The sequence below is a fragment of the Trichomonas vaginalis genome, chromosome I (assembly GCF_026262505.1).
Source record: "Trichomonas vaginalis G3 chromosome I, whole genome shotgun sequence".
In the NCBI taxonomy this organism is placed as follows: domain Eukaryota; phylum Parabasalia; order Trichomonadida; family Trichomonadidae; genus Trichomonas; species Trichomonas vaginalis.
This window is the reverse complement of record NC_067203.1, coordinates 14,417,302-14,432,376: the sequence shown is the minus strand read 5'-3', so window position 1 is coordinate 14,432,376 and position 15,075 is coordinate 14,417,302. Positions and strand designations below refer to the sequence as shown.

Genomic DNA, 15,075 nt, shown 5'->3' with positions numbered 1-15,075 from the left:
TGATCAAATTTGAATCTAAAATAATCATTTAATTTGATATGTAACAATTATTATTACCATTTTCAGCATTAATGGTCTCTTTTAATGGTATATTTGCATGAATACTAAAAATTGGATCATAATTTACTTCACTGAATTCTTTCACCGAATATGATCAAAGAAAAAACTCTGAAAAAATTATTTCTTTTGAGAATATTGTATTTTTACTAAGTCATTTTATTGGAATTTATGTAAAATTTTGCAAAAAATGCTGAAGGGAATAGTTTCGAGGACTCTAACATCCATCCTCGATGAATTTATGAAGCCAGTAAAGTCCCGACAGATGAAAATGGATATTCTTAAAGGAATTACGGAGATTAGAGACTTAGAACTTCAAGAAAAAGCATTCGAAAAAGTTGGATTAGGTTTACTTGTTGAAAAGGGTATAATATCAAGACTTTACTTGAACTTTCCATGGACAAAGCTAGAATCTGCTCCTACTATTGTACAAATTGAAGATATTCATGTTTCTTTGAAAGTAGATTGGGATTACTTTGTACAGTCAAGTGATGAAATGACAAGCCAAAAAGTACGAGGTCAAAACAAGCAAAAAGATGTCGACAATCTCAAACAAGCATTAGGCTTTTTAGACAAATTTGTGGATAATTTAAATGTATTAGTTAAAAATATTTACGTTTCGATTACAGTTCCGACCGATGCAGGAACCAGTACAATAGGATTTGTCCTTCCTGAGTTCAAAATCGAATCTTCAAACCAAATGAAAATAGGCGATCGTTCTTTTTTCTCAAAAATCATATCAATTACAGGAATGTACATGTTCATGGATGCAAACATCCCAAGCATTCCTTTAGAATCTCCACTTGAGTTTGTCAAATTTTTCGAAAAATCACAAAGACAAATTATTTTAGATTATCCGCACATTGAAGTCTTTTATTCCCACTACAGAGATACTCTTACTCCTATCATGAACTCCATTGAATGTAACTTTAATGAAGTTGTATTTCAATTAACGCAAGAACAGATCAAACAGATCTCATTGATATCAGTTCTCTTATCCAAATCATTGTGCAGACAGAAATACGTAGAATGCGCTCGACCAAAGAACTTATACGATGAAGAAAAAATGTTATTCTACGCAATGAGATGTGCATCTGTTCAACATGGAAAGAAGTACTTTTCTGCTAAGTTGGCACTCGAATTTCTCAAGAATAGAAAGGAATATTACAACTTATACAAAAAATCTTTGGATCAAAATATTTTTACAAGAAAAAGTGCCAAAAAATTTGACAGCTTCATAACAAATCTCAGCAAATCGTCCAAAATTCTTTTGCTTCAATACGCCAAAGCGAGAAGGCGTGTTGAATTATCAATAAAAGTCAATCAATTGACAGAAGAAGAGAAAAGAGAATTGCAAAAACAAAGTGAAGGATTCATGTCAACTTTGAATTCATTTCAAATGTTCGGAATCATAAACAAGATCAATATCAAGCTGCTTAATAATGATAAAACAGATTTTGCTAATTTGGAAATCTTGAATTACTCAGTTCGTGGATTTATTTCTGATGTTTTGCATCAATATTCTATTTCTTTGCAAGATATAAATATTGATATACAAAACAACAAATTCATGACTGCCGTTCATAATGTAAGTACATGGATGACATTGACATTCAGTTATGGACATGATTTGGCAACAATTCAAGGAAGAACTGGACAATTAATTTTTAATTTTGACAAAGTTTTGGATTTCTTGAGATATTTGGATGGAAACGCTTTCAAATTTAAGTTCATTGATATAAACATGATACCGTTCGTCATCAATGTCTATAATCTAAAGAAATGGGATATGACATTCGACATGGAAACAATTTCTTTTGAACTAGACAAATTAAAGATTCAAACAAAAGTTTCTTTGATGAATGATGATAAACAAAAATCAAGAAAAGACGAAGATATATTTTTATCTATCTTTAGCAGCTTGAATATCATCAATGATGAATTCGTTTGTCTCGAGAAAATGGACACTGACGTAAAATTCAAATCAAAATTGGTCAATAGAGAATTTTTGATGTCAGATTTGACATGTAAACTTATGAATTTAAATCTGACAATTGATGACAAAACATTAGAATTTGTATTTAATTATACTAATTCTATATTGGAATGTTTGCATGCGCAGAAGTTAGATGATATAATTTTGAAGTCTTTTATGACAATTGTTGAAAGAAACAACAAACAATTTAATTTGTTTTTGCCGTTGTTCTCTTACGAAATTAATCAAGTGAAAAACAATGTTAAAACAATATCAAGGAAGAATTTCTTGAGAGATTTATTCGATCCACAATCGATGCTCATGAAATTAGATTTCAAAGTCTGCGAATTTTTCGTTTTGAAAGATTTTTCATGTCAAATTAATCAAAGTATTATGAGTGTTGATATTGGAAAAATTGCAGTAACTGCTTTTCCAAACATCATTGATTTCATTCCAGTACAGATCCAGAAACAGATAACAGAGACAATCAAAAGAACTTCCATTGATAATTTGTTGGATAGCAGTCTAATTAAAGATTTGGAAAAGTCAGAAGAAGCTGAACAATCAATTCTTGGAGAAGTAAATGATAGCACGAAATGTTTCATTGCTGAAGAAATACAAGAAAGTAAATGGCAGCCAAGAAAGAAATTCGATCTCAGTTTTCTGCCAAAATTTAAAACAAAAATTTCTGAATTTTTCCTTGAATGGAAGAACAACGAAAACAATGCTGTTTATTGTGATATCGTACTTCCAAACATCAAAATGTCTTGTATACCAAAATCATTGTCTTTCTCTTTATCTTTACCTGAAATGAGTATGATTTCTGGTCAGGAAAAATCTGTTTTTATTCAGCAGATCAAGATGTTCATGACTTTATCGACTTACGACAAGATTTGGTCGATGAACAAAAATGATATTTATGACTTTAATTTTGACACAAATGACAAAAACAATTTTCTCAATAAAATAACCGTTTTTGTTGATATTTCTGACATGAATGTTGTTTATGATCATTTAACAGCGAAATCATATGTTTCATTTCTTAATGAAATGATGCCAAGCATTGAAAAGCTGATGCCGAAAGAGTTCGATGTCAAATCAAATATTCCTGTTGATTTGAGTTTCGGATTGAACAAATTCCAAATGAATTTGAAAGAAATCGATTTCGGAATATTGACAAATGGTGTTGCTTTTTCGATGCATGGAAAAGAAATAGGATCTGAAGTGAAGTCATTCCAAATTTTACAGAACAAAATCAAATCAAAAATTATCACTCATCCTGATGATTTTTTGGTTAAAATTGAAACGATAGGAAAAGTGCCAAATATTACATTGAATTCATTAACATTTATTTTGCATCCTGCTGTTTTTACTCCATTATTAGTTTATCTTTGGAGAACTCCTTTCTGGAAACTTAAAATTCCAAAAGTCAAAGCAAATGTTGACTACAATTTTGTTGGAAAATTAAATGCAGATAGCATCAGAGTTCTACTTCCAAGTCAAGTAGATCTAGGAATGTCTGATGAAGTTTTGAGTGTTTATTTGTCTGCAAAAATGAGTGCAGATGAAAATTCAATAGATGTAAAGTCTATCGTTCGTGATGTCAGATTTGTTTCTTTGACGAAGAATTTCGAATTCCCACAGATCATTGATCATTTGTCTTGTTTCGCTTTAATAAGACAACCGAACTATTTAGCAAAAATGGCTAAAAAGTCAAAAGCAATCAATAGATCTGAAAGTGTCAAAATTGAATCAGATGAAAATAAACTGACAAAAAGTGACGGTCCTATAACTAAATCCAAATCAACATTTGAGATTTCTAAGACAGAAAAGAACGAAAAACCTATTCCTGAATCGAAGTCATATGATGCAAATCTTAAAAACAAAAATAATGATTTGGATGAATATTTGGGTGTCAAAACTGTGAGTTTTGGAATTGATGATGACGTCAACTTTTCATTCAGTCCTGAAGATGTCTATGGTGTTTATTCCATCTTAAAAGATTGGTTAAGTGTCCAACTTCCTGCAATGAATTTGCAAATGCCGAAAGCATCTCCACCACCTTGTTTATTCGTCACAACAAAAGACATCAAAATAAGAATTTGCCACAGCAACAGAAATTCTTCAAAAGAACAGGCAACAATCATAATTTACATGCCACCAATAGATATCGCTGCAAGTAATTCAAATGAAAGAACAACGTTTGTTTTACAAACTAAGTTTGGAGTGAATCATTTTAATTCTTGCACAGGAAACATTGATTCTATTGTTGATGAAACAGAGTTGATTTTGTCTTATACGTCAACAGATGACAAAGTAGACATTGTTTCATTGATTGATTCTCCTTTCACGATCTCTTTGAGTTATCATTTCATTAGAGAACTGAAATCATTGATCGAAGTTGCTGTTGAACCACGTCATTCTCATAACATAATACAGAATCCTGATTATTGGTTGAAATCCACATGTTTCGATGAAATCATTGTTTCTGTTACGGATGCAAGTACTTTGTTTTTATTCCCTGGTGATTTAATTCCTGCTTTCTTCATCACAGCGAATTCTTTCATCATTGTTACAATAAATAACAAATCAAAGAAATTTAGAGCGACTGATATTTTGTATCCGATTTCTTTGAGTGAAAGTGTTGTCATTGCCAAGCATCCGTACAACGGGGGAATGATGTTGGAATTCGCTTCGAAATACTCCATGAAAAACGATTTGAGTTTTGACCTTTATATTTATGTCAAAACGAACAGTGGATTTGTATTTTTATGTGTTCTTCCAAGACATGAAATTAGATCTCTTCTACCTTATTCAGGTACTTATTTTTTTGCCTCTTCTAAAAGAATGCCAACGAATAAACCGCATTTAACAATCCTTGGACCAAAAGAAAATACAAATAAATGCGATGTTTATTCAGATGATAATTACGTTCCATGTACAATTTCTAAACAAAAAAGTGATATTTTCGGTTTTGACATTTTAAGTATTACTGAAGAATTCACTTTGAAGAACTTAGTACCATATTCCATGCATTACAACATCAACAACCAGAAATTTTTGGCTAATTATGGTGAAACAATTCCGATTCCAAATTTCGGATCGAAAAATTATGTTTCAATTACTGCTTCTTACGATGATACCAATTATCCAACTTATGACTGGTTGTATTTCACTGGCAAGGATATCCAATACATTCCTGCTTATGTCTGCAAGAATATTTCATTGTTTTGCGTGATAGAAGACAAAACATTGATTGTTTATTCCCCTGTTGTTTTGTTTAATTCTACAAGTAATCAGTTGAAAATTGAAAATGAAATTTTACCACCAGGAAACTTCACTTTGTGGTCTTTCAAGACACAGAAACTTATTTCACTTGAAATCTTCCAGAAGTCAAGACAATTGAAGAACGCAATTGACCCTTCAATTGCTGGTGTTTGTGATGAATTGTTTTTGGAAAATTTGTCAAATGATTTGTATTATTCTTTGAGATACAAAAGTGAACGCCAAAGTAATGATTTCTATAGAACAATAGCTATTACTATAACTGATGGAATTAGAGTAGATAACAAACTTGATTACGGAATAACTTTGATTCCCAAATGCGAAATTTCTGATGCAGATTTGATGTCATTTTTCATCCCACCACAAACAATGAAAATATTCAACATCACATCGAAAGAAAAGAAATATTCATTGGGAATCGGTGTTGATAATTGCGATAGAACTATTATTCTTTCAAAGCCTCTTCCGAAAACAGTTTTTAAGATGAAAAGAGATGGAAACTTCGAATTCATCGAAATAGAAGTCAAAGATGAATTGACATCTATTTTTGTTACTTTAAGAAAAGTTTATCAAAGTCGTTTTATCATTTCTAATGATTTAACAATTCCTTTCTATTTCTACCAAGAAAACGAAGATGAAAAAGTTTTGGTTCAACCGAATTCTTTCGAAGATTTCGCCTATGAAGAACCATTCGGTCCGAAACAGATTTATTTCGTTTTACAAGAAAGCAAATTCTGTATTTCCTTGGATGACACGAATAGACAAATTATGTTGAACAAATCATTCGATCACAGGAAAGTTTATATTGTCATCAAATACGTGAAAGGACAATGTAGAATCTCTCTTGTAAACGAAGGAATACAGAAAGATAATCTTGTTAAAAGCGGACAATTCCAGTTGTCTATCAATTCAATTTATTTCTCTTTAATTGATGATTTGTTCAGAGAAATTTTGTGCGCGAACTTCAATTTGATCGATCTGTTGTCAGAGATGAAAGATGACTACATTTCATTGAGACTTAAAATAGATTCAATGACAGTTGACGATCAAAATGAAACTTCACCTCACCCGGCCATTATTCGATCAGAAAATCGGACATTCTTTGATTTACATTTCATTTTCCAGACAGATGTTTTGCAGAGCCACGAAATACTTTATATTTCGATGATTATGCAGCCTCTCCATGTTTATGTTGTTCCTCAATTTTTGAGTGATGTTTATTCATTCTTTTTGTCATTGGATATCGAGAAAGACTTGATGTCAATTATTTCTCCTGCAAGAAGCAGTTTCGGAATATCGAATGAGATCAAAATCGCATGGGCAGATATCTTCCCTCTCGATATATATTTGTCAATTACGAATGCAGACAAATACGTCCAAAGATATCCGTTCCAATCGATATTCAGACCTTTCATCTCATTGAGCGAAAGGAGACTTAGTTTGCCTGCTTTCTTCTTGACGGAATTCAACGGATCACTCCAAGAAATTGCAAACGAACTTACATTCGTTTATGCAGTTAATGGATTGGATTTCTTGTTATCAAACATGGGAACACTCGGAACATTGTTGAAATGGGTTGGCGTTGTTGGACGTGTTCGTTCTAAGTTAAACATCAATCATGATAAATTTAGGAACCTTCCAATCGAATTATCAACAGAACACAACTACGACAACAGAGTTACATGGCTTGGCTGTTTCAACAACTACACAATACAAAATGTTTTTGTTATCCAAAACAATTTCAATGTCACTGAATCTCTTTTGTCAAAAATTTTGAATTCTCCATCCAAAGAAATCACGGCATGTATTATCAACACAAAAGCTGTGATTGGATCAATTGTTGCACAGCCGAGAGTCAACAACCAATCAGTGACAATGTTCAGAAGAAGATTACCTTTGTGTTGTTTGACAAATTCTGTTACAAATTACAACGAGAAAATATCAAGATGCCAACAGATATTGATCGAAAAGAAGCTCGGAAGGCCGATGTTCTTCGGTAAGATGGTTGACAAGAACAACTATTTAGTGTTTGTTACAATTGATTACGTTTGTTGTTTGTCACCAGATTACTTAGTTGAGTGGAGTTGTCCTGTTTTAGGTGTCGAATCAATCTTGAATGATGGAAAGATTATTACAATGCATTATGCACGTGAAACTAGAGTTGTCGAATCTGACCATGCTGGTGCAATTGTTTTATTCATTTCTACTTCATAATCTATTTTATATTATTAATTTTATTCTTTTTGTTGTTTATATTGATATAAAAAATGAACTTGTTTGTTTTCATTATATTATTATTGATCTTAATTTGTGAGTAATTTTAAATCATTGAAAAATAATTTATTTATAAAAGGTCATTCTTTATGTTAGTGAATGAACTACTGTTTCTTCCAATAAATGTCAAATTAGATTAAATCGGATATAATATTGACAGAATTCATTCGTTTATGTAGTTATAGTATAGATTTCTTGTTTGTATTGTTGGACATGCTTTCTCAATTAAACATCAAACATAACAACTTTCAACAGAACAAAACGTATTCATTATTAGGAACGATTTTAGTGTTACTTCACCTTCCGTTTAAAAAAACCATGTATACTCATTTAATTGAGTAAAAGTTTTATATATAATTTCATCTTCAATGTTATTGTAAGCAATTTCAGATGTGCATGATTCAATCACGAAGGGGAAAAATGAAGTGAAATTGTTTAAAAATTTTTAAAAAATACCACCAGCTTTCAATTTTCAAATTTCAAAATGTTCGATATTTATGCTGATGTAGCTGCGTCATTAAACTCGAGTCAAGTTCCTTCTCTTAAAATATATATTAATGATTACATGTTCAAAACAAATATATACGTGGGTTCTGCAATTTTCCGAAAAATAAAAGATCAATATTATTTAAACCATTCACTTAATGAATTTAGATGCATGGCAAATATAAATGATTCAAATACATTCAAAGTGCTTGAAAGGATATTAAGCTTGCAAATTCCAGAACAAATCGAAGATAGTGTTATCTTTGACCTTTTTGAAATAGGAAAAGTAATGGAAAGCAAATTCTTAAAATCATTGTACACTAAAAGATATAATAATGACGGGTACAATTTAGAAAATATATTCAGGAAGATCAAATATTGCAATCAAAATGATTTTGATAATAAGATATTGGATTTCATATGTGAAAATATTGATTCAATAGATCATGATAAGTTGATTGATTCGATTGTTGAAGCAGGTTTCGATTTTGCAGAGAAGTTATTGAATCATTTCAAAATCAAAAATGTTAATTCGAATGATTTAATATTCTCATTATACAACAAAGATCCATCATTCATCGATATTTTATCATTCCTCAATGATGAATACATTGATGTCAAATATGTCACCGAATCAATCAAAATATTATCAATAACGAATGATCAAGATATTAAGAATAATATTCAATCATCAATCATTTCAAATTTCAAATCATTTCAAGAATTAGAAAAGACAGTTAAAGAACTTAATCTAATTAATACTTCATTCAATGCCGAATTAACAAAAATGAAAAATGAAAACACAAAACAAAACGAAGAATTAATAATTCTAAGAAATGAAAATATAGAACAAAAGAGTGAAATCGATAGATTAATGAAACAAAATTCTTCACAAATAGAAGAAAACAGAAAATTGATATCAGAAAAATCAGAATTACGTAGTAAAATTGATTCATTAGAGAAATCTAATAAAACCAATGAAACAAAGATAGCAGAACTTAACCAACAGAATACCATAATAAATTATGAACTTCCGAAGTTGAAGTGTGAAAATGAAAAACTTAAAAATAAAAACTCAAGTCAAAGGAATGAATTACAAAGATTAAAAACAGAAAACTCATTGAAGGATTCTAGAATTGATGAATTAAAATTCGAAAATAGAGAAAATCAAGAATTTATTAAAAATATTGGAGAATATTTGCCTAGAATAAAGAAAATCACTAGCATGAGTCTAAATGAATCGAAATTCTGGGATGTTTATTACATAATTAAAGAAGCATCGGATCAGCGAGATTTGGCAACAATTCTTTATTATCATAAATTTTTAGCATCAACTTGTGAAACAAAAATTAAAGGGAGTGTTTATCTTACATCAGCATCCAGCGGAAATATTCAATTAACAAAAGATTTTATTGAATGCGGAGCATATAAATTTTATACATCTCGAAAAGGTCAGTTACTCATCCATATATTTATTGAAAATGGATACATTGATGCATTCAAAGACTTTATGAAGTATGATTATGACATCAATCAAAAGGATAATAACGGAAATACTCCTCTTCATTTAGCTGTGATGAAAAATAATTATGAAATTTGTCAATATCTCTGTAATCTGAGGAAAATCAATAAAAACATCAGGAATGATGATTTTGATACCCCATTGGATATTGCAAACAGAAGAAACTATAATAATATTATAAGTCTTTTAAAGTGAAAAGTAAATATACACATTAATTATTGGAATTGTAAAACTATTGTATAGCAATATTCTGACTTAATATATATATATATATATCCAACCATTCAAATTTTTTTGGGCCCCTTTTTTCTATCGAATCATAATCCCAAAACTATTTGAAGGGTGTGATATATATATATAATTTGTTATTCTTTCACAATCTATATAAATATGAGATATATATAATAATTGCAAGCAGGTTATCATTTTGTTATCTTTTTTAACATACAACTTGCTATAATGCAACATAAATAATTCTCTTTATTTTGCTAAGTTGGAAGCAATGCCTACACATTTTAACTATCAATGAATGATTTTTATTATTTTGCTTTCAATGCCGTAGCGTTGAATCTCAATGGATTTATGGCATGCAAAAGTTATTTAAATATTGGAAGAACAAACACCATTCAGATTTGCTTTATTTTCGAGAATATATCTTGAATTTTGAATTTGCTTTATTTTCGAGAATTTTTGAATTAAAAAGCTGAAAAATATTTACCTATAGAATAAAGAAGATTAATAGCATGAGTCCATATAAATAATTGTATAGAATGTAATTCTATAGTCCATTTATATTATTGGAAGAATAAATATTATTCAGATTTGCTTTATCTTTGAGAATATATCTTGAATAACGATTTAAAAAAAAATAAACAATATATTTATTTATAAAATTTTGAGGGCGACGTGATTCCTTGTATTGGTCTGTTTTTCAAGAGAGTGATAGACATGTAATTCAAGAGATTTAGTCTTCAAATAAGCATCTAAAGTGTCATCATTTTTAAGTGTCACGTTTTTAGATTTACCAGCTAATGTTGTTACAGCATCTAAATGCCATTTTGAAACATCATCAACTTTGTAGATTGATTTAAGTTTTTCTTTCATTTCCTTAGCTGTTCCTCCTTCTTTAACTTTAAACAGTGTTGGACGAAACTCTTCACAGTCAGGATGAGACAAAGGAACTAAAAATTCTTCTTCTAAAAGTTGTTTTTGATCTTCAGGAACTAAATCAATTCTCAAAACTAATGAATCATCATTCAGTGTGTTGTTCTCTTTCAACAACTCCCAAATTGATGTGCCCCAAACTGTGAAATACCTGTATTCATTCATTTCATGATCTAAAACGTTTTCTTTCTTCAACATTTCGTAGATAGAATGAATTGCTGTGTTAATCTTCAAAATTTTAACAAATTTTTGTGAAATTTCGAATGAATTTTGAGAAATTTCGATTCTTTGATAAAGAATCTCTTCGTTTTCATTGATATCTTTGATCAACTCGAACTCAATTCCATTGGAATTCTTCAAAAACTCAATGTTTGTCTTCCTTTTCAGCTTCAATGGAATTTCTTCTTTTTCAAAAATCAAAAGTGTGTCTTTTTCTTTGTCGTAATCTAAATTAAACTTATGGCTAATAACCTGTTTCATGTCAGGAATACTCATATTCATTGGAACTTGGATGGATTTTATTTCGCTGTCACTTTTTGACTTCACTTTTAATTCAAATGAATTAAATTTCATTTCCAAATAATTTTGATAATTAGAGAGATCAAATAAACCACAAATCTTTGATAATTCTGATGTTTGTGTTTCTTTTGTGTTTTGGAAAACGAAAATCATTCCTTGATGAATGATGTTGGCAGTCAAAACAGTTTCTGGAGAGATTTCTACTGCGTGTCCTCCGTATTCTTCAATAAATGCTTTTGAAAATGGTTTTGTAAACAAATCGTTGACTGTTTTCGTTTTTTCGATGATTTGTGATCCTTCGAAATTAACTGTCAAACCGTCAAATGACTTCACAAATGTCAAAATGTGGTCAGAAATGTCAGAAACTTCTGTTTTTTGGATGTAAATCGTTGATGTTCCTGACATGAATTTTCCGACTGCTCCTTCTGAAGATTTCTCGATGATTCTCGTCGGATTTCCGTAGGCACCACATTGCCAAAGAGTGAAACTGTCAAGTTTGTAAACTTCTTTGACGGTTTCGTAAAGTTTTTCTGACGGTTGTTGTAAATTTACATGGATTTTGTTTTTGACATCTTTGACAGAAAAATATTTTGTTTCGTTGTCAGAAATGTCAGAATCTGTCAAAATTTGGACATCTGTTTCATAAATTTGTTGAAGAAGTTGTTTCTGTTTTAGTTCTTTTTCTTTTTTGAGTTTTTCGAAGATAACTTCTAAATGGTGAGGAACTTTTCTTTCGTTTAAGTAAACATCCTTTTGTTTGTCTCTGTTGACATAAATCAACAAATAAGCTGAGTGATCAACTGTTCTCCTTCTCTTCACTGGTTTCCTTTTGTTCCTGTTTTTGTCAAACATGTTTTTCGTTCTGAAATTCCTCTTCGAAAATCTCTGTTTCGGCAAGACTTTCTGTTTTGGTTCGTCTTCTTCGTCATCTTCATCATTTTGTCCGAAATTCGCCTTGAAAACTTCGTCTTTTTTCGCTTTTCTTACAACAGAATCATTGAATTCATACCAATCACCATCAATTTCTGGTTTAATATACGCATAATAATGCCCGGAGTAATTAGTTCCACTATGTACTAAAACTCCTACTAAATCATATATTTGACTGTCACTTTTTACTTCCTCTTTGTCACTTTTTGAGATATATTCGTCACTTTTTGCTTCTTTGTCACTTTTCTTGTTTTCTTGTTTTTTAGTTACGTATTTTGATAAATCGATTGATTCTGGGTATTCGAACCAGTCGTTTATCTTAACAATCTGGTCTCTGTCGAAATCGTAAGTGAATCTGTTCAAATGAAGTTGAAGAACTGTCGGAAGTTCAGTAATTTCCATGCAAATGTCGGCATCTTGTTTTCCGTGGCCAGGAACATTGTATTGGTTTGATCCTTCCAGTCTGTCTACAGCCAAATATCCTTCAAATGCTTCATCAAGTGTTCTATTGCCTTGCACGTGGAGTTGGAGGTCTGTAAATGGTGTCTCTGTGAATGACTCGTAGTCGATATTCACACAGCGAATGGCATTTTGGTTCTTTCCTGTGAACAAAGAAGAAATTTTCTTTTCGGACTCAGTTCCTTTGAGTTTTTCTTCGAGAGTGCTCATGAGTATCCTGTTGAACTCTTGTACGTCGTGTTGGACCATGATATCTTGCGGTTTCCAGCCAAATGATTTTGTTAAGTCTTTTGTAGAGACAGCTTGCGACGAAAACTCGAGATTATAGAAGAGCATTTGAAGTTGAAGTGGAATGGACCTCTCTGGATCTTCAATTTCTGCTGTTGGAAGGTCATAAACAATTTGTCTGAAAGCAGGTAAGTGATAAAGCATTTGTAACATGCTATTCATGTAACATGTTGCTCCTTGGTTCTCTAGACCAACGTATCCTGTTGATTCTCGTGAAGTTGCTGTTCCCCAAATATTTGATTCGGTATTTGAAGAAGAAAACTTAATGTTAGCGATAAGTGTTCCATCTGTAATAAATCCTGGTGTTTCTTTCAGTGCTCTTAATGAGATGAAATTTGAAAAGTACATTACTGCGAAATTCTTTGATAATGTTGAGTTAGATTTAACTAAAACTGTTTCTTCTGACTTCTCTTTGTTGTTTATTGTAATTGAAATTGTAATTTTAAGTGGAGATTCGGGAGGATTGATTAAATTGATCTTAAAATCAAGAAATGGAACACTTCCAGTATTCTTAGTAGCAGTGGCTTTGAAATTAAATGGACCTACTGGTAATGTAATGCTTTCAAATGGACCATTTGAATCTAAAAAATTTGGAATTTGAAAAGTATGAGTGACGTCAAAGTCATAAGTCTCATTACTACCTGTCAATCCTAAATCTTCCATTAGTTGATTAGTTTCATCATCAAACATTGAAAGATCAAGATTTTCAGACAAAAAAAATTTTGAAAATCTTTTGTGACTATTTTTTTGTGTTTCCTGTCTGAATATGAAGAACTTTCTGTTGTCCTTTACATGATGGAAATCTGACTTTTTCTTCATAGTTTACAATGATATTTGATGAGAATTATACTTTGATATCCAATATTTTCCTTGGATCTTAAAGCAAAATGCTAAAAACTTTTAAAAAATAATGTTATGATATTTACAAACAATACAAACAATACAAACAAAAATAAATTTAATCAGACCAATCGGATTTATCGTCTATGAAAGGAATTGAATCTTTTGGCTTCCATACTGTCATGAGATTGTCTTCTCCGTATGAAATAATTCCGTCATTGATTTCTACAACGCCATTGACGGTTGAAATGTGTCCAATTAATTTTTTATCATTTTGGACATCGTAAACAGCATTTTCACTTGGAACAAATATTGTATCATCACGAAAAACGAGTTTAGTTCTTCGAGTTGATCTTTTATATTCTGTAGTTCTGTATTCGTTGAGTTCTGATAGGCCAGAATCGGATGACCATTCTCTAATAACTCCATTTCTATCAGCAGATAGAAATGTTCTCCCTGATGAAGAGAAATTTATTGTTGTAACTTCGGATCCATGGGCTGAGAATGTTTCTGGCTGGTCAGTGATTTGTGATCGATACCAATCTAACTGATATGGACCTTTTGGATTCCTTATGTCAAACAAAAATAATCTTCCATCTGTATCTCCTGCAGCAATAAGAAAATTGTTGTCTTTAGAGTATTCGGCTATTGTCACTGGGTTATCGCGTCCGGTTTTTAGCGCATTTAAGTTCACGCTTTGTCGTAAATCGAAAATTCGAATTGATCCTTCGTTTAAACTAACAATTACAACTGGTTCATTTGGAGAAGCTGATATACTACGTACAATACCATGGCAGTTACACATTTGGGCTGATTTCCTTGCGTCATTAATGTCATAAATTCGTAAATAGCCATCTACTGCAGTGGTACAAAAAATACCACCATCAGTTTTAAGTATAGCTACATCTGTAATACAGCATAGATTTTTGCATGGATATGAATAGATTTCTTGTCTTTTATTTAGATCATAACAGAAATATCTTCCATTTTCTGTTACTCCAATGACTTTAGTCTTATAAATCGGATCTATATCAATTGAATTAATGCCGCCGGAATATTGAGGATTTGAATATTGAGAATCGATAACAAAATCTCCAATCATTATATAAAAATGATTAAAAAAATATGCCATTCGTTTCACTATCTGGAACATTGTTACAGGGTATTATAAATTTATCTTCTAATTAATAACAATTTTTGACTAAAATGATATAATTGTATGACCTTATTGATATTACATAAATAAATGGCTGGCATATGAATAAACGTTAAATCT

General features: G+C 30.8%; 4 protein-coding genes across 4 annotated transcripts; 2 read left to right on the top strand and 2 right to left on the bottom strand.

The window, feature by feature from the left end:
- Positions 1-247: 247 nt before the first annotated feature.
- TVAGG3_0985930 (chorein amino terminal domain family) lies at positions 248-7,531 on the top strand (the record flags this gene model as incomplete). Its single annotated transcript, XM_001582600.1, has 1 exon — positions 248-7,531. One exon carries the CDS (start codon positions 248-250, stop codon positions 7,529-7,531), a length of 7,284 nt encoding a protein of 2,427 aa, XP_001582650.1.
- A 718-nt stretch (positions 7,532-8,249) lies between these two features.
- TVAGG3_0985920 (ankyrin repeat domain-containing protein 61 family) lies at positions 8,250-9,794 on the top strand (the record flags this gene model as incomplete). The annotated part of the gene is made up of 1 exon (XM_001582601.1): positions 8,250-9,794. One exon carries the CDS (start codon positions 8,250-8,252, stop codon positions 9,792-9,794), a length of 1,545 nt encoding a protein of 514 aa, XP_001582651.1.
- A 661-nt stretch (positions 9,795-10,455) lies between these two features.
- TVAGG3_0985910 (ubiquitinyl hydrolase protein) lies at positions 10,456-13,667 on the bottom strand (the record flags this gene model as incomplete). The annotated part of the gene is made up of 1 exon (XM_001582602.1): positions 10,485-13,649. One exon carries the CDS (start codon positions 13,647-13,649, stop codon positions 10,485-10,487), a length of 3,165 nt encoding a protein of 1,054 aa, XP_001582652.1.
- A 250-nt stretch (positions 13,668-13,917) lies between these two features.
- On the bottom strand, positions 13,918-14,901 carry TVAGG3_0985900 (transcription-coupled nucleotide-excision repair; the record flags this gene model as incomplete). The annotated part of the gene is made up of 1 exon (XM_001582603.1): positions 13,918-14,901. One exon carries the CDS (start codon positions 14,899-14,901, stop codon positions 13,918-13,920), a length of 984 nt encoding a protein of 327 aa, XP_001582653.1.
- Positions 14,902-15,075: the final 174 nt, after the last annotated feature.